The sequence below is a fragment of the Haliotis cracherodii genome, unplaced genomic scaffold (genome assembly GCF_022045235.1).
Source record: "Haliotis cracherodii isolate W230 unplaced genomic scaffold, xgHalCrac1.p SCAF_6, whole genome shotgun sequence".
Taxonomy (NCBI): Eukaryota; Metazoa; Mollusca; class Gastropoda; order Lepetellida; family Haliotidae; genus Haliotis; species Haliotis cracherodii.
In genome coordinates, this window is record NW_027266319.1 from 39,568,148 (window position 1) to 39,594,223 (window position 26,076).

The 26,076-nt window shown below is 39.9% G+C and overlaps 1 protein-coding gene across 4 annotated transcripts in view; it reads right to left on the minus strand.

Moving 5' to 3' along the window:
• Positions 1 to 540: 540 nt before the first annotated feature.
• The window catches only part of LOC139444748 (uncharacterized), a 68,386-nt gene continuing 42,850 nt past the window's right edge, over positions 541 to 26,076 (minus strand). For 2 of the 4 annotated variants that reach the window (XM_071225685.1, XM_071225687.1), the window contains one exon: positions 541 to 8,695. In XM_071225685.1, the coding sequence (XP_071081786.1) occupies positions 3,927 to 8,519 (4,593 nt within the window). In that variant the 5' untranslated portion in view covers positions 8,520 to 8,695 and the 3' untranslated portion in view covers positions 541 to 3,926. Of the gene's footprint in view, positions 8,696 to 9,437; positions 9,832 to 20,213; positions 20,560 to 26,076 lie in introns of those variants that run through there. The other 2 variants (XM_071225684.1, XM_071225686.1) reach the window with 2 other exon arrangements.

The window sequence follows — 26,076 nt, forward strand, 5'->3', positions numbered from 1 at the left end:
ACTGAATTCAACAGGGTAGACCAGTAGTTTACTGTTTTCAACAAGTGTCTCATCTACTGAATTCAACAGGGTAGACCAGTAGTTTACTGTTTCCAACAAGTGTCTCATCTACTGAATTCAACAGTGTAGACCAGTAGTTTACTGTTTTCAACAAGGGTCTCATCTACTGAATTCAACAGGGTAGACCAGTAGTTAAATGTTTTCGACAAGTGTCTCATCTACTGAATTCATCAGTGTCGACCACTAGTTAAATATTTTCGACACGTGTCTTATCTACTGAATTCAACAGTCTAGATCAGTAGTTTATTGTTTCAATTTACTGTGTCTGATTTACCGTATTTGACATAATAACATCCCTCAGCACCTAGCATACTTGACACAAGCAAACCCTCCATCAATATAATATCTAATCTGTCAAGACAGATCCTGAAGATAATATACCACACACTACAAAAATTGAATGCACCCAAACAGTGTCGTTGAGTCAAGAGTTGTTTTACATCTAATTTTACAGAATTAGTAAAGGGGACACCTAGAATGGTTTGTTTGTTGTTTAACGCAGCACTCAGCAATATTCCAGCTAAATGACAGCGGTCTGTAAATAATCGAGTCTGGACCAGACAATCCGGTGATTGACATCATGAGCAGCGATCCATGCACTTGGGATATGATGACATGCATCAATCAGCCAATCCCGTTAGTCGCATCACACAACAAGCATTGTCGGCTGTTATGGCAAGCATGGTTGCTGAAGACCTTATCTAACCCGTATCTTCGTGGAATGGACTTGACAATCATCACACTAATCTCACAGTGAGGGGAGGCAAAATGACATGCTCAGCCCACCATTACTTTCATTCTGGAAACTACTGGGACTCAAAAGTAGGAAGGTCCCCAGTACCCCAGTCTTGTGCTGACTTAACATAACCAGGTGGTCACACTGTGTGACTTGGCTAGTTGTGCCACTAACCTCACCCTGATGTTTTCATTGCTCTGTGTTCTATCATCCCATTTGATCCCCTGGTCCAGAGTGAGTACTTACAGCTCTGTTGCATAGCTCTAATACTGCTCATAGCAGCATTAACACTCAGTCAATCACATGTCACACAGCAACCCATGCTTGTCGTAAGAGGTGACTATGCTTGTCGTAAGAGGTGACTTATGGGTTCGAGTGGTCAAGACTCGCTGACATGTTTGATGCATGTCATCATATCCCAGTTGCGTAGATTGATACTCATGATGTCAATCACTAGATTGTCTGGTCCAGACACTATTATTTACAGTCTGCCAACACATAGCTGGAATATTGCCAAATGTGGCGTTGAACAACAAACAAAAATGGCACATGGCCTGCTGTCACAATCTATTTCAGTGCACAGCATGTTGAATATGTCAAATAGGGTATAACTGTTTTCCTAATCAATGTAAAAACATGTGACATTTTAAAATAAAACACAAAAATTAATAACCTTCTGACCTCACAGAGGAAACAGTTATGGATCAGCAATGAAGGTCGCAACATAATATTGTATGAATTGTACAACAACTATTTCATTCTGAAAACATAAACAAGTATCATTTGATTGACGGCAATGTACATGACATGTACATAACTTTGATAGAGGATTGTTCCCTGAATCAACTACATCCGTGTTGTTTTTGACAAGGAAGAACAACATCACTGTCAACTTGTCAATACAAAAATAAACATGTTATTCACATCAACAGTATTGTCTGCAGTTCGGGGAATCTGTGATAACTTTATGATAATTGAAATATGAAACTGACATGACATGTATCACATGTGTCCATAACATTTTAACAAAGAAAGACTGTGTACAGACAGAAATATGACAGACAATGAACGCTCCTTGTTCACGAGGACAGGGGCATAGGAACAAAATGTTCGAGCCCTCTATGAAAAACAACATAATTAATAACGAATCTCGAGAATGGAATTGCATATATGGTAGACTTTACCCATTTTATCAAACAAATGATAATTTTAGTGTTTAGTCAATCTGATTTACTCAGACCATATCAAAATCATTAAACATCCAATCACTGCTATTTTATCTCCTAAAAAATTACCACAAAAGATAAAATAAAATATTCATATATACTGAAACACTTTGAAAACACATATTCCAATTTCTGTAATATTTGGCAAAATGGTCATAAAAATCACATCATGACCGATGCTTGAAAACATAATTATGTGTTTTCATAGTGTGTCAGTACACCTACCGACAATTTTATCTTAAGGCAAGACCACTTAAAGTACTTGTTTTACAGACTTGTGTGCCCAACATACCTAAAGATGGAGAGAAATAAAATACAGCTAAACTCACTTTTTAAAATAAAAAAAATCAGTGACCAATATTATCTGTCTTGTTTCTAACACACACACCTCTTTTGGGGGTTCATTGCATGGGGGAAATTCTGTTCTCTCTTTTGGTGTAGCCACTGTTAGAGTGAGGGGAAGAGACAAAATATCAATTTTGAGATACATAAATGGCTGAAACACACACACACAAATCTGTAAATCAGGTAATTAAATTGGTCTTGACTAATTCAGAAACAATAATTACATGACAGGCATGTCCTGAAAACACCAAGGTGACCGGAGGGATAATTAATGTAAGACATCAAGACTATGGACAGGATCTGTGTAAATTCTGTTCAATCTAAGGACGATACTAAAGGAAGATCCAGGGATAAATATCGCCAATATTCTAGTGCATTTTGGATTTATTTCATTTCTTAAAAGGCAGAACAATATTTTGGCATATGTGAGCTTCGTTTCACACCTGAGTATTGACAATACAAAAACTGTAAAAGTGAATAAATAACTGCTGATTAGCAAAGAAACATATGATATGAGGTTTATACAAAAAGTAGAAATAAAAGTAAATGATAGATTGCACTGTGATGGTGGGGAGCTCGGTCCTTAAAGGATATGACTAGTTGTGACTACTAACTTGGTAACCATGGTAACATACAAAATGATATTTACAAAATATACAAAGTCCATTGATCAATTTCTTCATGTTTCAAGGAATAAATGAAATGTCTCGAATGGTGAATGAATGTCTCAAATTCAAATGAATTTATTTGAAATTGGCTACAACCTTGGTAACTACAAATTGTTCATTTTTGGTTGAGTTTTCGTTTTTTGAGATGATGAATGTAGTTATTTCTTTCTTATTCTTAATGATCTCATGACTTGTTTTCAATACTAAAGGACAATCAAAGATAAGGCTAGTCCATGTGATCAATTAGTTTTGACGTTCAAAAAATACCTTTCTGATCTCTCCATAAACCAACATGGCAATCCTCAGACCACTCAGCTATATCTTCAGATCACAGATTTGAAATAGTAACATGGGATTTCATGGCAAACAGGTGAGATGAATTTACATAAAAGGTATTGATGAATACAAAATAATAAAATGAATTTGATATACCGGTAAATGTCAAAAATGAAATCCTCAATTCAAGGGCAGTTTCTTTATAAAAAATCAATCAATAAATCTTTATTTGAGTTGTCCAAATGATAGAAAATATGAAAATATATCTACATTGATTCAAAGTCAACAGAGATGAATTAATTTTTAAAACAAAACCTGCTGAAGTTAGCATTACTAGCTGCTGAAGCTAGCATTACATATAAAGTCTACAAGGGCTTATAATTAATAATTCAAAATAACTACTCATGGCCTTATTTTGATTTTGCTAGAATTCCTAGTTCCAACTTAATCATTTTCAAAATGAAGGAATCTTTGTAATCCTATCAACTGATATTCTGAAAACAGATACACAATAATCTCAGTAATTCATTTATGTTTTTATCAAAAATCTTAATATTTTACCAATATGTCACTTAAATTCTTTCCAGTTGAAAGAATTCAGGCAAAGCTTGCACATCACACATCAATTTCTTCTGGCTCCGAGTTTTCTTTTTGTAATAACCTTTTCACAACCTCGCGGTTGGCAGTTAGATTATCAGTCGATTGATGATGGTCTACATAGCTATCATCGGAACTGTCAGCTGTTTTTGAACTTGAATCACCAGATGCACTGTCTGCGCTTTTATCCTGCTGCTTTTCAAGGTCAAGCAAGGACAAATATCGCATACTGTCTAAATCTTTGGTTCGGACACATGCAGAATTATCACTTCTGCTTCTGAACAGTTTGTGGCGCCAAGTTTCTGGCTTTTGAATATTCAAGTCCCCTAGTGCTGACCTTGACCTTCGAAGACCAGCTTTAGGTTGACCTACTTGTTGTTCCAAGTAGGCGTCAATGGCCGGTCCCTGAAAGTTGTCATCAATACTATACGTGCTTCGCGAAGGTAAGCTATGTGTTGAAGCACGTAATTTTGACAAACTGTCCTGTCGCATACTTCGAAACGCTTTGTCGATTTCTGACTCCATGCTGTCAGCAAGACTGATAGACGAAGGTGGTCGGAAAAATCCGCTGCTTGCCAAGCTGCTTTTGCGACTTTTTCTAATGTAGCCATCAGTTGATGCCAGATCATCCTGAAAACGAACAGTATCCTCCATTGAGCGAATATAAGCACCATTTACAATTCCATCATAGTTCTTAAACGTTGACATCTCCGTATCACCATGTGTCTTAGTGTAAGTATCTACAATCTTATTGATGTCCGTCTCGGCCTGGAAGCGAACATATCCATCTTCAATAATCAACATGGATGGAGGCCGAGACTCATCAGTGGTACTAGGCTGTATCACAATCGGAACAATGTCTGTGCCTTCGTTCAAATATATTTTCTTCTTCTTCCCATTTGTATGTCCATTGCTTCTTTTGTTTGTCGTCATGTACAAGCGATCATATTCACTCCAGCCTAGCTTATCACTTTGATCACCCTTACCTGCGCACTGGCATATCTCCAGACAGGGACCACACAAGAAACTGCATGTTCTCAGTTCTGTATAGCGAAATGGCTGTGAGGCCACATAGGCCATGATTATACACATCAAGCACTCAACAAGTCGTAAAGCTGTGTGGTACAGCCACCAAGGCCAGGGTTCAGGCTTCTTGTCGGAGAAAACACCATATACGCCTATTATGGCGTATATTTCCAGTCCTATTGTCACAAGACCTAATATGGACCCCATAAATGTGACCTTGACTGCTAAGCTCAAGGTGAACTTATGTTTATAACTTTCTGATCCACTGGGATACGTCTTTCCAGTGAGCATGTACTGGTAGTTCTTCTGTCTCTTCACTGCGGAGGAATACAGGTATCGGAATATATAAGCATATCCAAAGAATAAGAACAATCCCCAGCAGATGTAAAACAGTTGGCACACAAATAGCATAATGTTCATTCCGGCATAGGTTCCTACCAGAACATCAGTAGTGATCTGAAGAATAAAATGGAATAAGATGATGACAATCAGGACCTGAATCTTCTGCACTCGGGGTGGGACAAGTCTCATCTGTGTTGCTTGTAGCAGAGCGTAAAGCAATATGCTGAAAGATGATGTCAAACAAGGGAAGGCTGAGCTGTAGAGGAGATAGTTGAGCACAGGATGAAATGTTTTATTGGAGTTGTAGCCATCAACCAGAAGGAAGACAGCTCGAACGGTACACAACGTGAAGATGAGGAGGTTGAGGGTGATGAAGTATTTCTTGCTCAGGAGCCGGTTGATCTGGTACAGCTTGATCATACTGGTGAGGGTGTAGAAAGCTACTGCTGCAAACAGTCCCCCCAACATGTAAAGGTGGATCTCCCAAGCAATGTTCCACTTCTTCTTGGCATCCACCCAGTCAGGACCTGGTTCAGCAATAGGAATAGAGGTGGCGGAGTCTGATTTGGTGCTGGGTGTGGCTCCTTCACCCTCAGGCTCTGCGTTACCCAGTTCAGAATCAGAATCACTGTCATGTGTTGCCGGAGTGCTGGATGGGGAGTGAGCCTCTGGCACTGGCTCTGATGTTGTGCTGGACGGTTCAGAGGTGAAAGTCACTGATGTCTCGGAAATATCTATCTTGGTGATTTCATCTGTTGCAGTTTCAGCTGCTTGTGGCTCATATATCATAGGAAGACGTGTTACAGGGGTATCTGGTTCTGCTTTTGGCTGTGGGTGTGTTGTTGTTGGCTCTGGAGTCGATTCGGGGTTGGTCTCTGGAGCCTTCTGTGGTGATCTCTCTGGTGTCGTCTCTGGTGATGTTTGTGGCAAAATCTCAGGTGTTGTCTCAGGGGATGTCTCAGGCGACGTCTCTGGCGATGTCTCTGGGATTGTCTCTGGTGTTGTCTTAGGAGATGTTTCTGGTGATGTTTCTGGCGATGTCTCAGGGGAGGTTTCTGGCAATGTCTCAGGAGATGTTTCTGGCGATGTCTCAGGTGATGTCTCAGGTGATATCCCAGGGGAGGTTTCTGGTGATGTCTCAGGAGATGTTTCTGGCGATGTCTCAGGTGTTGTCTCAGGTGATGTCTCAGGGGATGTCTCAGGAGAGGTTTCTGGTGATGACTCAGGGGAGGTTTCTGGCGACGTCTTTGTTGTTGTCTCAGGAGATGTCTCTCGTGATATCTCAGGTGTTGTCTCAGGTGTTGTCTCAGGTGATGTCTCAGGTGATGTCTCTGGTGATGTCTCTGGTGATGTCTCTGGTGTTGTCTTAGGGGAGGTTTCTGGAGATGTCTCAGATGTTGTCTCTGGAGATGTCTCTGGGGAGGATTCTGTTGATGTCTCCCGGGAGGTTTCTGGTGATGTCTCTGGAGAAGCCTGAATCGTTGGCTTAAGAGGAATCTTAACTGTAGTCATTACAGGAGATGTGTTTGGAAGATCAATGGGTTTATTAGACGTTTCAGCAATGGGTTCCGGAGATGTTTCAGCTGTAGGTTCTAAATACATCTCAGCAATAAGTTTGCCAGACGTTTGAGATGGTTCAGGAGATGTCTCAGATGATGGCTCTGGAGTTTGTGCAATTGTGGAAGTTTGTTTAAGAGAAGTGTCACTCACTAAAGCTTTATTTGCATCCCAGTTTAAAGATTCTGTGATCACAGACGTGGAGGAGACTTCTGCGGATTCAGTTACTGTTGGGAGGGTGGCAACCAATCCATCACTATTTAATGCTAAAGTGGAAGCACTAGGAGAAGTACTGTTTGCAATAACCGGGGAGGAACTCAATGTCGTAGAATGTAATGCACTGACATCACTCTCTGCAGCAATTTGTGATTCTAATGAGGCCGAAGCAGGGTCAGGCAACTTAGCCAAGGACGGACTTGTCCCCAGATATGATGATGACACTTGAGAGTAAGATTTTGTCAGGCTTTCTGGAGATTCTGAACTCACACCACTAAACCCACTTGTATGGCTAGCAAAAGTAGGGGCTGTATTGGGGTCACTTTTAGGAATGTTTGTCGAGTACAAAACTGGAATGGTGCCTGGTGAGTGCTTAGTGGTAGTATATTTATCCGAACTAAAACCCAGTGGTGAAACAGTGCTATGCTTAGCAGTGGCTACAGACACTGTTACACTTGTGGTGCCTCTTGTCAGAAATTCATCCGTGTTAATTGATCCTTTCTCAAATGGGGGGGACGTGTACAGACCATCAGAACTACCGGTTTTGTCTGGCCATGAATTCTGATCAGAATGGCTGGTGCTCGAGCCCAGTTTACCTACACTTGACTGTCCTCCTGACACACTTGAATGATCGAAGCCACTATCCTGTACACTATCAACGCTACGCTTCTGACGAGAGAAGGAAATCAAATTTGGCCTATTTGGAGCAGGAGCAGACTTGTTATAAGTCTCATTGTCTCTCCTGAGTCCACTATTGCCTTGGCTTACCCTCTCCACACCCCTGCTCTTGTAATGACTACTTAAACCATCAAAGAATTTACTCCCGGCTGAAGAAGGAGAAATCCGCTCCCGGCCATTGTTAGCCTTGGTTTCGTGATAACGGTTTCTATAGGCGGCTCTTAGAGAATCCTTCACATACAGAAAAATTAAGTCTTTCACATCATTGTGCCCCGAGGATCTGATAAACTGCTGTGCTGATATTGATTTTGGCCTGGTTGCTGTAACTAAGTCTTTGTTGGTGAAAATAGACCCATCATACGGTTCTCTGTCAGACTTGCTTACCAACATCTTTCTTTTAAGTCCCCATGTGGTTTGTGGCATAAATTTCAATGCATTTTCTTTCGTTCTTAAAACTAGCACATTCAGTTTACCATCTGCTGAACTGCGGCCATCTTTAGTCAACCTTTCCCTTGGGTTCTGACCAGATGGCAAGACACTCTTAAATTTTAATCCATCTTCATTGAAGTCTTTATCAACGGTCTGGTACTCAATGCGAATTTCTGAGTAAAGGGCATCCACAAGACCTCTCCCAGAATTACTCCTCGTGCCTGTCTGAGGAACACCATGTGGAGTTTTTCTCACACCAACAATTTTCACGTTGTCTCCATTTTTCAACTCAAAAGCTACACTGTGATTACTCCAGCAGGTTAACACACATAAGAATACCACTAGGGATATGCTGGTCTTCATGACTGGCAGCTGCTGGAGACATTACTTCATGGAGGGAGGACACTATTGAGAGGGGTCCCACTAGACTCCATCGTCATCTGGACAACTTAATCACCAGTCATCTGTCAGGGTTCCTCTATACTGGGCATGTACATCCGTAGTGCGAGACACCAGCTTTCAACAGGCTCTTGTTTCACCTAAAATAGACAAAGTACATCGGTAAGAAATTGCACTGTAAAAGCTATTTAATAAGATACAATGCTGCCAGTCATTCTGTAACTGATTTAGCTGTCAGAGTTGTGCAAACTTTCAGAAATGGGAGACCTTTTAATAACTTTTGGGTGTCATGCATGTAAGCTCATGGAAGAATAAGGGTACTTTTTTATACAAAAAACCCATCCCCAACAACAAACCATTATGACATATTGATTTTGAAATGTCAAAAACATAACTTTAAAAGAACATAACACAGACTTACAATTATACAGGTACTAATTAAATGCAATGCCATTACAAACTATTGTTAAAAAGTATTCCTGGCAACTCTAAGAGATGGAAAATGATTCCAAAAAATCTTTAAATCATTATGAACAGTTTTTACCATTATGGTTTTGATCAAACTGAAATAGTTACTGAGACAGCTGTAAAATTGTCAGTAAATACAACCTGACGAAGCCTCAGTAATCATAACAAATTTACAGAATCAACAAACAGATAATGACATAATAAATACATATACAAATGTTGGATTAAATTCATTTGTACCCAATAGAGATACACATCACTGACAAAACAAATTCTTTTTCGAATGAAAATCAACAATCAAATAGCAAATGAATAACGACTGTCATCACCATTACAACATAATCCCACAAATGGCCACCTTTAACTTCCCACCATCAAGAACTTCTTTCATCCACAATGAAAGGCTCTATTTACCATCATTTGCAAGAGCACACAAATCCCACGATGACCAATAAGCTTTAAGGTAATCCACAGAAAAAACAACATTAAGCTCAAATAAACCTCCCCAAATCTGCGTTGCCAATATCTGTCTGATCTAGGCGGATATCACTCCAACACTCGTCAGTATCATTCAGAATCTCGTCAATATGACCAATCGAATAGCCTGATTTTAACCACTTGATGAGCGAGATTGTAGACAGTCTGTGATGCCACAGACTCTGTGATTGTGGCAGTCTAGGGTGAGAATCCCTTGTAGTGAGGACCACGCTGGTTTATACTGCCCTTCCCCGCGCTGACATTCAATAAATCAATGTACATAGCACCACGGACATGTTTTGGTGTACGTTGCATGAGCAGGTCCCTGACAAGCCAGGCATGACTGTTTCCCTCCCTCAGAAAGTTTACACTTATCACGGAGTACATCTACGTCATACTGTATTAAGGCTTGACGCCCGCTTTTGTTATATTCAAATAACTTACATAAACGTCTCATTGAGAGATGCTGTGTCAGAGCGATGGTTCAACTTTTTAACAAATCTCATCACTCAAAAAATATATATGTCTCATTATGAGTGATTCAACTGTGTAACAAATCTCATCAGATTAAAAATGTTTATTTTGACATATATGGGTCATAGGCTGTCTAAAATAACATATTGCCTCAAGATTTGTTGAATTTCCTCTTAATGTGAGTCAGCCGTCTTGACTCAGTACAGCAAACATTTATTTTTTATTTTTAACATTTTAAATGTATTATATTTTCTCAGGACATAAGCTTTGTTAGTGACTTCTGGCATGCTGGTTTCCATGGTAATGGATGTTATTCAAGGGGGGTTTATGGGTGTTATTTAAGTGGGTGTTCAGGATGTACCAGGAAGATGCTGGTTTAATGTCCTTCGTCAACACAGGGAGTGCTCTACAGCGTGACACAGCATATCAATGCAGGCCTTCACATCGGTTCATTTTCTGGGACGCTTGAGTTTACGTCAACTGAAATATCTTAAGATATTTTTCAATTTTTGTAATGATAGAAAAGTATCCCATCAAAATTTGCTACACTGGTGAAAATGTTCTAATGACATTTATCTCTACTAAAATCACTGCAATGCCTATACCACAGTATCTAACACTATTCAGAAAGTGTTGATTTCGTCATAACAATAATTATGCACTGATAATTATCAGTTTGTTTTTGCAACTAATATTTGGTGTATTTTAAGTGTAGTATTTTGTCGGTGAGTCAATAATGTTTCTAGTCACATCAGCAATATTTCAGCCACTCACGGCTGATTTTTATTCTGAAATTACAAGTTTAATTTCACAGTTTTATTTGTTTTGTTTGTTGTTTAACGCCGCACTCAGCAATATTCCAGCTATACGACGGTCTGTCAATAAAACAGTCTGGACCAGACAACCCAGTGATTAATGTAATGAGCATCGATCCACGCAATTGGGATACGATGACAAGCATCAACTGACTGACTGACTGACAGACCACCTGATCCCGTTAGTCGCCTCTTTCGACAAGCATAGTCGGCTTTTACGGCAAGCATGGTTTGCTGAAGACCTTTTCTACCCTGGATCTTCACGGGTTCAAACTGTTTTATCAATAATGTCAATGTAAAATCAAAACATTTTTTTTGAAAAGGAAGTGAAAGTCAGCAATTGTTTGCTGTGAAGCCTGTTAATAATCAAATCCGGACAAGACAACCCACAGGAACTGAACAGACAATGCCCTTGGAGTTAGAGCCACACTCAATCCGCCATTGTGTTCCCACGAAATCAAACCCACGGACCCTAATAGATGGCCAAAAATTCAGCACAATATTAATATCAGATAACATGAATCGATTATGGACACATTTAACTTAAATTAGTACATGAAAACTTAAATATTCTTAAACTAAACAGATCATCACAAGTATCCAATGGAGATTGACGGTCACTGATAGCCATTGATTTACAGCCTTTGAAATAACAGTACTCACGAAAGGTAAACTCTGTAGGTATGTGGCGTTACTTCAAAGCCTTGCTATCAAGATGCCACATGACCTACGTGACACAACGTAAAGCTGTTTTATCAACTTTTGTCACCTCTGCCGATGATTGCAAATCTCCCCCAAGGCCCCCCTGAGAGTCGCCAGACCGTGACAGTCTTCCTACTGACCTGTCAACCCTGGCATGTCTACTAATCAAGAAATCCGCTCCAGTACATCAATCGAAATTGACGCGATGAAATGAGCGACATTCTTCTAACTGGACTCAAGCACATGGCTGGTTGACATGTGGACAATGACATATTACTCTGTCAATCTCCAAATGAAATGAACGTGATATACAATATATATCCTTCCTTATGAAACTGACATCCTGAAATGGACAACAGTGTTTGGTACTTAAGAGTCCATGTTGGTCGGCCTGATCAGGGCATGTGAAAGTGATTGGCACTTGAAATGGGTACGAGCTCTATCAACAATCATGCACTTGTCATTCTCAAAGACAAGCACTCGGGGTTTCAAATTCCCAAGATTACAGTTTGGACAAGCATTGATAAACTTGGCAATCAATGATTCACACATTTTCAAATATAAAAGTTCAACCAATAGTTGCACGCAGAGCAGAAATAAGTGTTCATTATACGGAAATTAGGAAATGAAACATTATTTGCTCTTGAATATAGTTTCAACTGTAAATATTTTTTTCCAACACAGAGATGGATGGTTTGAAAACAGCAGCAAAACGTACAACAACTGTTTGTCAATCCTGGTTTTTAAGTGTAATATTTTACTTCACCATCAGAAATTAAATGGGGGCGGTCGGGTAGCCTTGTGGTTAAAGCGTTCGCTCATCACGCTTAAGACCCAGGTTCGATTCCCAACATGTGTGAAGCCCATTTCTGGTGTCCCCCACCGTGATGTTGCTGGAATATTGCTAAAAGTGGCGTAAAACCATACTCACTCACTCACAAATGAAATGAGGCTAACATTAACACCATACAAAAACCTTTTGCAATGGAGGGTTACCTGATGATTTCTAAACACAACAATATATATCTACAAAATTAAAAAGATAAAATCCAAATGGAGCCCAGAACAATCCCCAACCTAGAGCTGACACAATCTAGACTTGCCAAATCAATCTAGACTTGAGTTGAACTCCTTTTCTAATTTATTCTCTAGGGTCTGGAAGAAGACTAAAGAGAGGAACTTCAGTGCTGAAGCTGCCACTATTGACTATATCCAGCTACTGATCCCTAAACAAGCTGGTGTTGTTACACTGACATTTAATTATAACAGGCGGCATGCTGGTGGATAGTAACTCATTTAGTAAGACGATACAGTCATGTGCCAGAAAAACACGGTCACAGGCTCTTAGGTTATCATGTGCGAGTCATTCAGTGAAGTCGAAGTCGCCATGACTGCACTGTAGGATACACTGAACATCTCATGCTGAGCCTCGCCACTGCAGCGATGTAGACACATTCCTCCGCGGGTGCTAGGTTCATGATTCAGCCGCAAGTGTAAATGTTAGCAAGCAGCAAGCTTATCATTGATAAAACCTTTCGAGCTGATGGTGCAGATGTGTTCCAGTGTAATGCATAGAGAGTTGATTTATGCCACAGTCAGCCATATTATCACTACTTGTTACAAACTTGAGCTATCTGACTGGCCAGTTGCCGTCTTGTAAAAACCCATACAAGTCGGATGTCATGACGTCATAGTGTTTGTCATCATTTGCTTGTCACGTCATAAGTGACCCTGTTTGCATGAGTTACCATACTGAATGTCCGATAATGGGCACAAGATATTTGTTTGTTTGTTGTTTAATGCCACACTCAGCAATATTCCAGCTATATGGCTGCAGTCTGTAAATAATCGAGCCTGGACCAGACAATCCAGTGATTGACATCATGAGCATTGATCGAAGAGCAAGGATTTCTATGTTAAAGTTATATATTGAAATGCACTATAGATCATGTACCATATAATACAATGAACAGCGGGCTGTACAAGATTTTACAACCTGAATGTCAGTGTACATCCCTTGGACTTTCAGTTTGCAAAACTCCATGTAACTCATATTCCAGTTATATCAAAGCTGTCTGTAAGTGATTAGGGGGTGGTCGGGTAGCCTAGTGGTTAAAGCGTTCGCTCGTCACGCCGAAAACCCGTGTTCGATTCCTGACATGGGTACAATGTGTGAAGCCCATTTCTGGTGTCCCCCGTCGTGATATATTACTCCAATATTGCTAAAAGCGGCGTAAAACCACACTCACTCACTCACTCACTGTAAGTAATTAAGTACAGAGCTGGCAGACTGGTGGTTGATAGCTTGAGCAACACAATCAGGACACGATGACACCCATGTGCTACCAGAGACTGACCATCCAATCTCCACTGTTGGCAGCTTTTATGACCGGCGTGGGATACCGTTGACCTGTTCTTCAGCCATACCATTTTGGGAAGTGATAAGAATTTCTTGGATGTGCAGAAAGTGAATGAGCATTTCTTTCAATCGCAGACTGTTCATTCTCGAGCATTGCATCATCGCACTGCACCAACTAACACATACACATCAAAGGCAGCTAAAGAACAACCTATTTTTTTCAAATGATTATCTGTCCTAGCCATGATGAAAAATATGGGTGTTCTTTAATTTCTTTTGAGTAGTATACATCCATGTGTGTCAGCTGGCGCATGACTCCCTATATAAACAAGATCTGATATTGTAAACATGCAGCTTGTAGCGTTTACACTTTGGTGAAACCAGGGTCTACGTGCACAAAGCGATCTTATCACTACCACGATCATAACTCCAACACTTTAGCATAGATTTATGACAATAACAGAGCTAAGATCGCTTTGTGCAAGTGGATCCTGCAGTCATGGGTACGGTGCTGACAACCAAAGATAATATACCCATGTTCAGCTGACAATGGGACGACAAAGGGACACATATATATCACACTGTGCATCGGGTAACGAAGCAAGATCTGTCCCTATGTGCAACACGTTAACCTTAAGTCTCTGGAAATATATGATTTTAAAAGAAACAATCTCCATGGAGCCCCAATGAGATGGGAGATTCAGAACCTGTGGAAAATCTGTTGAACCTGTTGTTGTAAGAAGTGACTAACGGCATCAGGTTGTCAGGCTCGCTGACTTGGTTGATGCATATAATCGTATCCCAATTGCGTTGACTGATGCTCATGATGTCAATCACTGGATTGTCCAGTCAAGACTTGATTATTTACAGACTGCCGTCATATAGCTGGAATTTTGCTGAGCATATCATCATATCCCAATTGCGTGGATCGATGCTCATGATGTCAATCATTGGATTGTCCGGTCGAGACTCGATTATTTAGAGACCGCTGTCATATACCTAAAATACTGCTGAATGCGATGTTAAACCATCAAACAAACAAACAAACAATCATATCCCATGTTGCTGAAGCCCTGGATCAAAGCGTCATTATTTATGAAGTATACAATTAGCCAACACCGAAACACCCACCTGTCACACAGCAGAGGATCTTGGGAGTCAACTCGAAATGTGCTTCACCCTCCCACAAATAGAGCAACCCCATCAATTACAAACACATCAAAAATACTATACTTCACTGCAGCAGATATCCCCCTGAAACACACACCACTTAATAACATTGATATCCAACACACTAACGTGGCACTAAATTAGTGACAGGCATCAGTCAGATGATGAGTGACTCCACCAGTGTCTGGAGCCTACAGTTAGAACTGCGTGATCACAGCACATGATTACCCTCTATATATAACAGCCTTGGAACTGATGTGGTGGGTAGGGTGACAGCTGAGATTGTGCTGGTGATCTTATGATCTGTCTGGCATCATACTCAATCCACCAGTCAGACAATTTAAACTGGTTTCATTTCAAACTTCTTCTTTTTGCTGATTATTGTCATTTAACTGTCATCATCTAAATTTTTTTAACTCTTGGGTCAATAATTTGATGATTGGAAATGCAGTTTAAGCGTTAAAAATAGCTGTAAAATAAATAGGGGTATGGGGCAATCTGATAAGTTGTAAAACATAAAAGCCAAGACATTATCTGGATTTATTTATCATTTTTCTTTGCGGTCCAAACTTCAAGAAATGTCACATTCAGCATTTGTCGTAATTCGGTGTGCAGAGTTGCATCCCTTGGGCAAACCTATGACTGTAGGTTCAAATCCCAGTTCGTCCCGATTGTGTTTCTAGGTTTGTCGGCACTATACACCTGCTCCTTGGTTCACCAAAGTGGTAAACGTCTGAGACCTGCATCATTTTGGGCTTTCCTCCCACATGAAGCGGACACACTGTCTATAAAGTGACCCCGCCTTTCAGGTGACACTAAATTATCTACCCGTCTACAAACTGGAATGAAGCACATCACCAGCACATACACAATCCCCACATTGGCAATAGAAACATGTTTGTCCTACTCGGGAAAAATAGTTACATTGTATCCCTTCAGTGAATTCAGGTAAATGAACAGGTGATAACTATTAAACTAGGTCAATATTGAGATAAAACATTGATAGACATGATGATTTACCGTTTAAATGAAAAGTATTTCCTGTTCTGCTAGGTATTGTCTTATATGCAGAGATTAACATTAGTGGTGTATATTTTCTCATAAAACTAAAACAGCAATCAGTTGTACACACGTTTTCTTGCAACTTACTGGTATTTTGGAGAAAAGATACCCAATAATATAACTTTAACGAGTTTTGATGCAGTGATTGGAAGAATTGTACCTGAAATTATTATTTTATCAGGAATAATATATTCCAATATCGTGTTTTTTTAGTTGCAGTTTCACTAAGTATATTTATAATATACAGTTAACTATAAGCATACATCTGATCGCTATTTTTTACGTATGGAACAGTTTGACCAATCACCGTCCTGAGCTCAGGACTGTGAAAACTTTATGTTGACAAATAATAGTCAAACTGCAACAAATATAACCATGATAACTCTTAACGAGTGAAAGTATGGCATTTATGATATATACTCCGCACGTCCAAACCAGATTCAAACGTAATTTCCAATATAATTCATTAGGGGTTGGTCAAGTGACCCCTTTTGGAAACCATGAAATTTCGGGTCAACCATTGGTTCCAAATTAAATTTCTGGGTATCAGATACTATGTATTGCTCAAATCTGAAAACAGAGAATAATCTTATCTCCTAAATGATCTCCTTTCTCCTAAACGGCACCTTCTAAACCTATTTAACTTATTCTCCTTATAATCAACATAAGAGGAATATAAGTAAAGCAGAAAGTTGGAATTCACAAAAACTCTCAACCAATTTCGTGTAAGATGTAAGACATGTGATGAATTATCAGGCAACAATAAAAACATTGTAGCAGGTTTTTGGAATTAAGGGAATTAATTAAAGCAACGTGGTTCATTTGCCATCCACTAGGGACATCCTGTTATCCAACAGAGCTGTATTAGCTGGAGGAGTCATGGCCCATTTACAACCATAAAACATGGCCGCCTCATTGCTTTGTGGCCTCCCAGCCTTGAAATACCATCCAATCTGTAATCTTATCTTCATCAAAGGTGTCACATTTCACAAATTAACAACTGATACATTTTTTTTCACTTAATTCTTTTCATCAGAGGTAAATACCACACATACTGTCAAGGTAGGAACATTGCAACACTGTATTTTCTTACAAAAATAACTGGACTATTCGAGGAATGTTTCAACAAAGTCCCTGACATAAACACTGGTAAGGATTTGTTCTGGCTACAACCAAACAAATACATGATATGTGAAATGTACATCCAAAATAAACATCTTTTCTGAAATCGACATTGCACCTGGTTGTCAATTTCAAAAGGCATGTCCTCCAAATACACTGATGTGTGATCAATTACCCGTAGCCCCTGACGAACAGGGCTGCAATGCACATCAATGCTGTGGATCAACACACAAACACTCAAACATTGTGTCTATCATTGGTCAACAGAAGCATCTAGTTTACACTGCAAGCGTTTATATCATCACTGTGCCCTCAATAAGGGAGGGGGAAAATATTTGAAGAAAGTTTATCCGTCAGGTGTTAAGAATAAACATTATTTAGGATTTTCCCTTTCTTGTGCTAACTCTGGGATCAATCTTGAGGATCCCTTTTATATATATTAATATTACGGGTTCTACGTGAGGGGAAATGGGGTTTAACAACATGTTCAAGATCATTGCACTCATGTAGCATTTTGTATGCATGTGTGTTTGGCTGCTTATAACATTCTGGTTTAAAGTGCTCGCCGACTAAGATAGCATGATGCAGTTTAACATAGATGTAACACTCAGACACAGTATTCTGACTCTGAGCCAAACCATTGGCAGGCAGGCAGACTAACGCTTAGTCTCTGAAAATATACAAGAAACAACTCCACTTACACTGAAAAGGAGCCCCAGTGAGATGGGAGATTCAGAACCTGAACCTGGGGAAAATCTAGACTTGCTTATTTTAAAACTATAGCCTTACTGTAAGGGCTGGGCAGAAGGCAAAATAGTATGGTTCAGGGACTGTGAGACAGACTAGGTAACAAGTACCATCTTTCAACATGTTTTGGTATGATCTGGCCCAGGCTTCAACCACTGACCTCCTACTCTCCAGGTAGACACCCTATCCACTAGACCATAGAGGTGGTTCAACATGATGATGAGACGTGTAAGGTCAAACCATACCTTTTGTTTGTTGTTGACCGCAGCACTCAGTAATATTCTAGCTATATGACAGCTGCCAGTAAAAATCATCGAGTCTTGACCAGACAATCCAGTGATTGATATCATGAGCAATGATCCATGCCATCTGGGTATGCCATCAACCAAGTCAACGAGCTTCATCCTCTCGATTGAGTTGCCTCTTTTGGTGAGGTGAAATGGGGTTTAACGTCACGTCCAAGATTATTGCACTTACATTGCAACATGTATGTGTGTGTGTGTCTGTTTGTACTAGTCAGGACTGATGCCGATTTGTAGTGCTAGCCCACTGAGACACCATGGAATAGTTTAACGTGAATAATAGTTTAACATAACAGACACAGTATACTGACTCCGAGCCGACCAGTCCTTGTTTTAGCCCCTTATTGCAGAGCACCAGGCAGGGTAACAACATGTACCATCTTCTAACGTCTTTTGGTATGACGTGGCTGGGGATCGAACCCCGGACTTTCCGCTCTCTGGGAGGCCACTCTACTACTAGACCAGGGAGGCAGTTGGCCTCTTACAACCAGCATAGGTTGCTGGGAACCTATCACAACCTTCGGTCTCTACTGGGGGCCAGCCATACTTAAACAAGTCAAATACTTAATAACGGAAACAGTAATAATCATAATAATACACTTAGTGACCAGGACTTTTCAAACCACTGATAAACATAAAGAATGTCATGTACTATATACATCCATGGGAACAGATTATTCACTGTCTGCATCCAAAACCTAAAATAAATAATATAAAAGGAGCCTAGCCATGCATGGGGGATGTTGGGGGTCCAGCACACAAACCCTGCACCAGACCTGACCCCTCACAGCTCCCCCCTAACCTAAAGGGGATCATAAAAATGCCAAGAACTGACCGCTATAAAACATAAGACAATGATACAGGGAGGTAAATATTGTAGCTGTACCTTAGACTAACATCTAGTCTCTGAAATGAACATATCGTACACACAAAAGTTCTGTTATCTGAAAAAAAATATAGTAAAAGGGAGCCCAGTGACTCTCTTCATTTCCTGGTACTGCAGTTATCTAGACTTGCCAAACATTATAGACTTGCATGGGCTGTATTTGATATATATATTTGTATCAGGGTCTGTAAGACAGACTAGCTGTATCTTTGAAAATGTGTTACAGAATTTTTCTAATATTATTTTCAACAGCTCATCAAAACAAAATCTGTATAAATACTCTGACAAATAGATATATTACATGGATGACCACTGATGAATGATGATGATCGCTGGACAATGACTTCAAAGGAGGCCTGTGATCACAGCTGTAATTATTTGTCTGTCCCGAGGGCATACTTACATAATGAACTGCTCTTCAACCCTGCTGCTCACATCATAAACATACCGTGAATATTCAATTTTTCCATTAGCAAACTGACAAGTCTGATCTCCACTCAAGTTGAATAAACAAGTAAACACACACTTGGCCTCCAGGTGTCTATGACATGCAGAGATAGTAAATAAACAAATCCCCAACTGACAACATTGACAAAATACTGGAAACAGAATGCTCACAGTGAACTGTGGTGTGTAAGTTCACAGATGTACACATCACATTTGATCAGCGTCTACTTGCAACTCACAAGAAACACACAGCCACATGAAACTAACTCCACTACAATCTTGAGAAATCCTTTCAAAATTTGTATTTTAATTATCTGTAATTGAGAAACAAATGCTTGACATAAACAAAGTTATGAGGACACTGAAGTCACCCAAACATTTAATCTATGAATGGCACACAATTAACGAAAGCTGTTCAAATCTTGAGGCAGTATGTGAAATATACGAGCTAGTATGTGAAATAAACGAGTATGACCAACATCACTACCACAATGAAACCCTTGCCACAAGCAACAGATGTCAATCAACAAATGAACCTATATGAAATGAACATCATCCTGAGCGAAATATACAACCATGTACGACATGTACCCCATTGAGCTGTGAGATGTACATGTGGATACTTACGTCTCTCTTCGTCTATCATCCTTTGTGAATCACATACCACCGCAGTACTCCACAGACAGCCGAGATTCACAAATACTCCCACAATGGGAGCCACAGATTCTGGCAACAATCGTAAACTCCCCGGCACTCCAGCGGAAAGAATATAGACTCACGACTTGATTACCTACACAGTGAAATGAACACTGCAGTGTGTTTGTCAGTATGAATGTGAAGGCCTGCAGTATGGGATGCTATGACTGGGAGGAGGGATAAGCCTGGTGTTGGTTGGTGTCAGTTGACTCATAGCCTCTCCTCACAACTGGGGATTAAACCCTGTAACATTGTGTAACACTGGCTATCTACATGATGCAGGGCTGGAGATGGTCCAGGCTAATGAGGGATGCACAAGGTCTAAGTAGGGCCACATGGCCACTTGATTGGCAGTCAGGATATTGACATGTGTTGTACATTTCATCACATGGCTTTCAACCCCTTCAATCAATGAAAGAGTTCAGAAAATTTTACTCATTCATTTTTTAATTTTGTTTTTGAAAATGTGACCTAACACATTTGATAAGACATATTTTGGTTATTCAAAGATACAAATTTAGCAAATATAATTTTATAGCTTTTACTAACTGTTGTATAGTAAGCCTCTTTAATTACATTAAATAATGAGATTTAAAAGATTCATTATTGCAAGCCAGAAGAAATTCAAAGTAAATCCTTACCAGGATTCAATTTAGGGAACTTGATTTAACTTGCACCAAGTGCATGTTAATATAAAAAACTAAGTTGCACCAGACAAAACCAGTTTGTTGTGTGGAAAAGTAAGGCTTAGCCAGACACAAATTTGATTTTTTTTAACTTGAACATGTACTTTGTGCACGTTGACAGAAATATTAAGACACATTTTTCAATTATAAATTGCACTGGTGCAAAGTTAAAATAGTTAAATCAAGCCCTGCCTTACTGAAGTGCATTTTGGAGGGAAAAAACCAACAACCCTGGGTTAAAAACACTTATGTGAAGGTGCTAAGTTGTGCTTCAAGTCAAGTGTGCATTTGTTACTAAATTAACCAGGACAAACTCTAGTCCAGAGTCCACCTGTAAGTCCCTGGGTCAGACACAAAGCACATACACAATTGTTTTATCCCTTTACTACCTACACAGACGGAAGCACACATGATTCCAGCCATAAACAGTTCAGCCTACCTTCACAATGCCCCAATGAAATTGATTCGCAAGCAGAGTCTCTGACATATCAGACCACAGAGTAACCTGTGGAAGCCTGCCTTCACCAAGCAATAGACAAGACATGAGCGTGAAATCAACGTGAAATATTTGCCGGAGTGCTTCATCATGTTTGACACCTGGTTGGGCGACTTGTCATTATTAATCGCAGGTGAAGAGCTCAGGTGTTTCCAGGTGAAACAAAAAATCAACCAAGCTTAAAATTTCACAGTCGTATGCTAACCAGTCCACAGTGGAGGTATGCTTGAAATTGACGCAGTTGGAGCCCACAGAGGAACGATGTACATTTCCATCAGCTGAGTGTCAATTGCCAGTTAACACCTAAATCCGATGGATTCTCGGCTGTAATGAGTGTAGAGTCCTGACAGCCAACTCACACAGACTGGGAACAAACACTGACTTTCCATCTACAAAGAATTGGACGTATTTGGAAGAAAGTTAACTTGAAGAAAATACCTTGTTGATACAGGAGAAAATAGCTTAGACCTGTTTGGAGACAGAAGAAAACTTTCAGTAGGATTAACAACAGAATGCAGTACAAGAAGTTAAAGGTTATTTTCACACTGGCTATTGGAACATTAAATCTACCCACAAACCTACATAAACCACTAGCATTGAAACATTCCTTAGCAAATGGCTCCGTGTTTATTTTATCAACGATAACTTGGTGATACAGAATATACATTAATCTTGCAGTGCAATCCTGTCAGATGAGATCAGATATGTATAATTCAGAATTGATATTTGGATAATACTTGTTACTTTTGATGCCTTGTCGACAAAAAATGTTCATCCCGTGCCAAAACATTTCCCCCTATTGGATCCAAGACAGGGAGACCCCCTCAGATATTAAAGACCCTAACTCAACGGTCTGCACCAGTGATAACAAAGTGATAGGGTTTATGCCTCATAACAATTTTGTATCTCCTTTATTGGCCCCATCTGGAGAATATCCGACCTGGACTATCAGAGTGCCGAAACATTAAGATCAAGTTAGATGCCCAACTAATTTGATAGCCTGAAGATTCTTTAAGTCGATTTGGTTCGTTACTGCCATTTTATAGATTATCATGGAGTTTTATAACTGCGCTTGTAACACATACATTTAAATTTGTAACCATGTCTGTACTACTGTAATGTTTGTCGGTTTGTTGTTTAACGCCGCACTCAGCAATATTCCAGCTATATGACGGCGGTCTGTAAATAATCGAGTCTGGACCAGACAATCCAGTGATTGATATCATGAGCATCGATCCATGCAGTTGGGATACGATGACATGCATCAACCAAGTCAGCGAGCCTGACCACCCGATTCCGTTAGTCGCCTCTTACCACAAGCATAGTCGCCTTTTACGGCAAGCATGGGTTGCTGAAGACCTAAATCTACAAATGAACAAATGATGAGGAACATGAATAGCATGTTATAATGTTATGTCCAAAATATGAATTGACCAGAAAACGGTAGTTACCAAAACCTTTGATACATATAAGGTTCCCAATGTGAATAGATTTATTAGCATGTTGCAAGGCACAAGGCTACCTTTACCTTTACAAAGTGTGTATATCATATATCAAAATAAAATAAAAATAAAAATATTCTCAGCTAAGAAAGGTATAGGATAAAACCTATGGGTCTATATTATTGCAGTCTATAAATACCCGTAATGTGTACATTGTAATAAGTTTTGTATAGCACCTTGGCCTTTGGCCTATGACATATATATGCGAAATGTAATCAAGAGTACTCAAAACTGAAGACGACAAAGTTCATATTGCAAAAAGATATGATGTAATCACTATTTGGATTAATAAACCTGGTGACCCTAGAGGGAGTACACAATCTGTGATATCTTAGACGAAACAAAGGGCAAATGGTATAATTTTGCAGGTTGATAGAGTGCTTTCAGTGTTTCCACCACTGTGTTTACATCGATTCCAGCACTGCGTTTACGTCGATTCCAGCACTGTGTTTACATCGAATCCAGCACTGCATTTACGTCACAGTTCAAACTAAACTGTATCAAGTGATAGTTAGAAGACAAGTGACAGTGTTTTATCGGGATATAAATATGGTTCTGGCAACTGTTTCAGTTTATCCTGACAAAGTACTGTCCTCTATCTGTTTTAGAGCACAGCCAAATACTTGTGTTCCTTCAATAGCATATCTGTGTGAACAGTTTGCACAAATTCCGCTTTTCACTTTCCACTCCATCTCACAGCTCGGGCGTCTGTGTAAATCTCATCCCTGCAGCTGAAGCAGCAGTGTTGGAAAAAGTGTATTTCTAGGAGCATGTTATCAGGTCATAATTGCACTACACATGATCCAAATGACGTACACCCATTGGATGAGTCCCACCATTGGATGACCTGTGTTCTAACTTTCTAACCACCAACAAATGCACACTGAAAATGCTCCCCCACACCCTAAATATAACATTTTTGTCCAGCACCTCCCTTCTCCCCCTATAACAAATGAGAAGTCCTAATAAAGTACAAATATATAACTTTTTTTATTTGAAAAAGTAGAACTGATTCAATTTCCCATGGCCCTCCCCCAAATATAGTTGTGATAAAATTTGGTGCCCCCATTTTTTTTGGTTTCAACTTACTGTCTTGAAATTTCAAGAATGTTTTTTTTAAAAATGGCCCTAAACGGCCTCCGCACAGAGCAAAAACCATTTAACCAAATAACACTTGCAAGGAGAGATGAAATTGAAACAATGGATTCTCCTAACACCAACATTTAACACCTCCTTTTCTAACCTAGCACCTAGACTGTTTACATAAATCACACATGTCCAAGTATCAGTATTTCCCACACAACTATTTCCAGTTCCATCCACAAACCAGATCATCTGGCAGAGCCACGTCTCTTTCATGTCGAAGGAAATCAATGTATATTTCTTGTGTATCTCCACCTCAGCTGATCACCTCCCCCAAAGGCCGAGGTGCAACACTCAACCAACACGACTTTGTTCAATATCCCACACGGCAGTTGTACGAAATACCAGGAAGTGTTTTACGCGATGGGGAATAACATTAAGAATAAACTCAGCATGCATCCTCCCTTGATTAGCAGTGATATTGCCGTTAATGTTATTGCTTGGGAATTACTATGAGCATGGAGTACTAATCAATTGCAAGTGCCTTACTGTTTCGGAAAAGAAGTGGCTATTAGACGGCCAGGCGATATAGTGTTTACAGCATGTCTATTGATGTAAGCGGCAGAGGGTGATTGCCCGGGACGTAAAGAGATTAAGTCTTTCGGTGATGAAAGTTAGATTTTTCCACTTTGTTGCTTTTGTATTCAGATTTCTGATACTGATTAATTTTTTATCGAACTTTAACAATGAAACAATTATTCACATCCTGATAGCATCACACAAATTCCATCCCTGGGGCTAGTGATATGGAAAGCACTTCCAAGTACATTTGAACTAGGGGTGTGGGATACACGTCAGCAATACACACATTGCAATACAACCCTTGTGTGTCAATATTTTCATACAGTGTGTCCCTGAAGAACTTCTATGTAATTGTAGAAATTATATCAACTATTTTGAGGCAATAGATGGGTACTAGTAGCTATTAGACCAGGCAATAGATGGGTACCAATAAGCTAGTAGATCAGACTATAGATGGGAATCAGTAGCTAGTAGACCAGACAATAGATGGGTACCAGTAGCTAGTAGACCAGACAATAGATGGGTACCAGTAGCTAGTAGACAAGACAATAGATGGGTACCAGTAGCTAGTAGACCAGACAATAGATGGGTACCAGTAATCTAGTAGACCTGTCAGACAATAGATGGGTACCAGTAGCTAGTAGACCAGACAATAGATGGGTACCAGTAATCTAGTAGACCTGTCAGACAATAGATGGGTACCAGTAATCTAGTAGACCTGTCAGACAATAGATGGGTACCAGTAGCTAGTAGACCTGTCAGACAATAGATGGGTACCAGTAGCTTGTAGGCCAGACAATAGATGGGTGCCAGTAATCTAGTAGACCTCAGACAATAGATGGGTACCAGTAATCTAGTAGACCTGTCAGACAATAGATGGGTACCAGTAGCTAGTAGACCTGTCAAACAATAGATGGGTACCAAGCTTAACCTTGCTGAACAGTTGTGACAGATGATCTACTTATATGTGATAAGGGTCTCACATGGTTGGAATGTCTTCTATTCCCTACATCAAGAAGTGTGATAAACATCCATGACCTACATCTACACTGATATCAACAATGATACCATTACACCCTTTTAGATGGGTATCTCAAGAAGAGAGGCAGGAATTCAGTTAATTAATACTTACATTGAAACAGGTATATTCCATCTGCAGCCGATCAAGGCTTTTCAACCCTCATTCCACTCAACTAAACACACTGTAAATGACCCAGCAATGTACATTTCACAGGTGCCTGTCATCAACGCTGCCCATCCATCAAACAGGGGACCCCCCACCCCAGCTGGCCCTGGCATGTGGGTCAATGGGCCCAGTGTCTACCCTAGGGCCTGTTGGTGACATCCTGCATTTACTTCCTCACTGTAGGTAGCGCCACCATGTACATTTCATACATTGCTGAAATTGACATGAAATCGACTACCCTTTAACTTGGTCACCTATA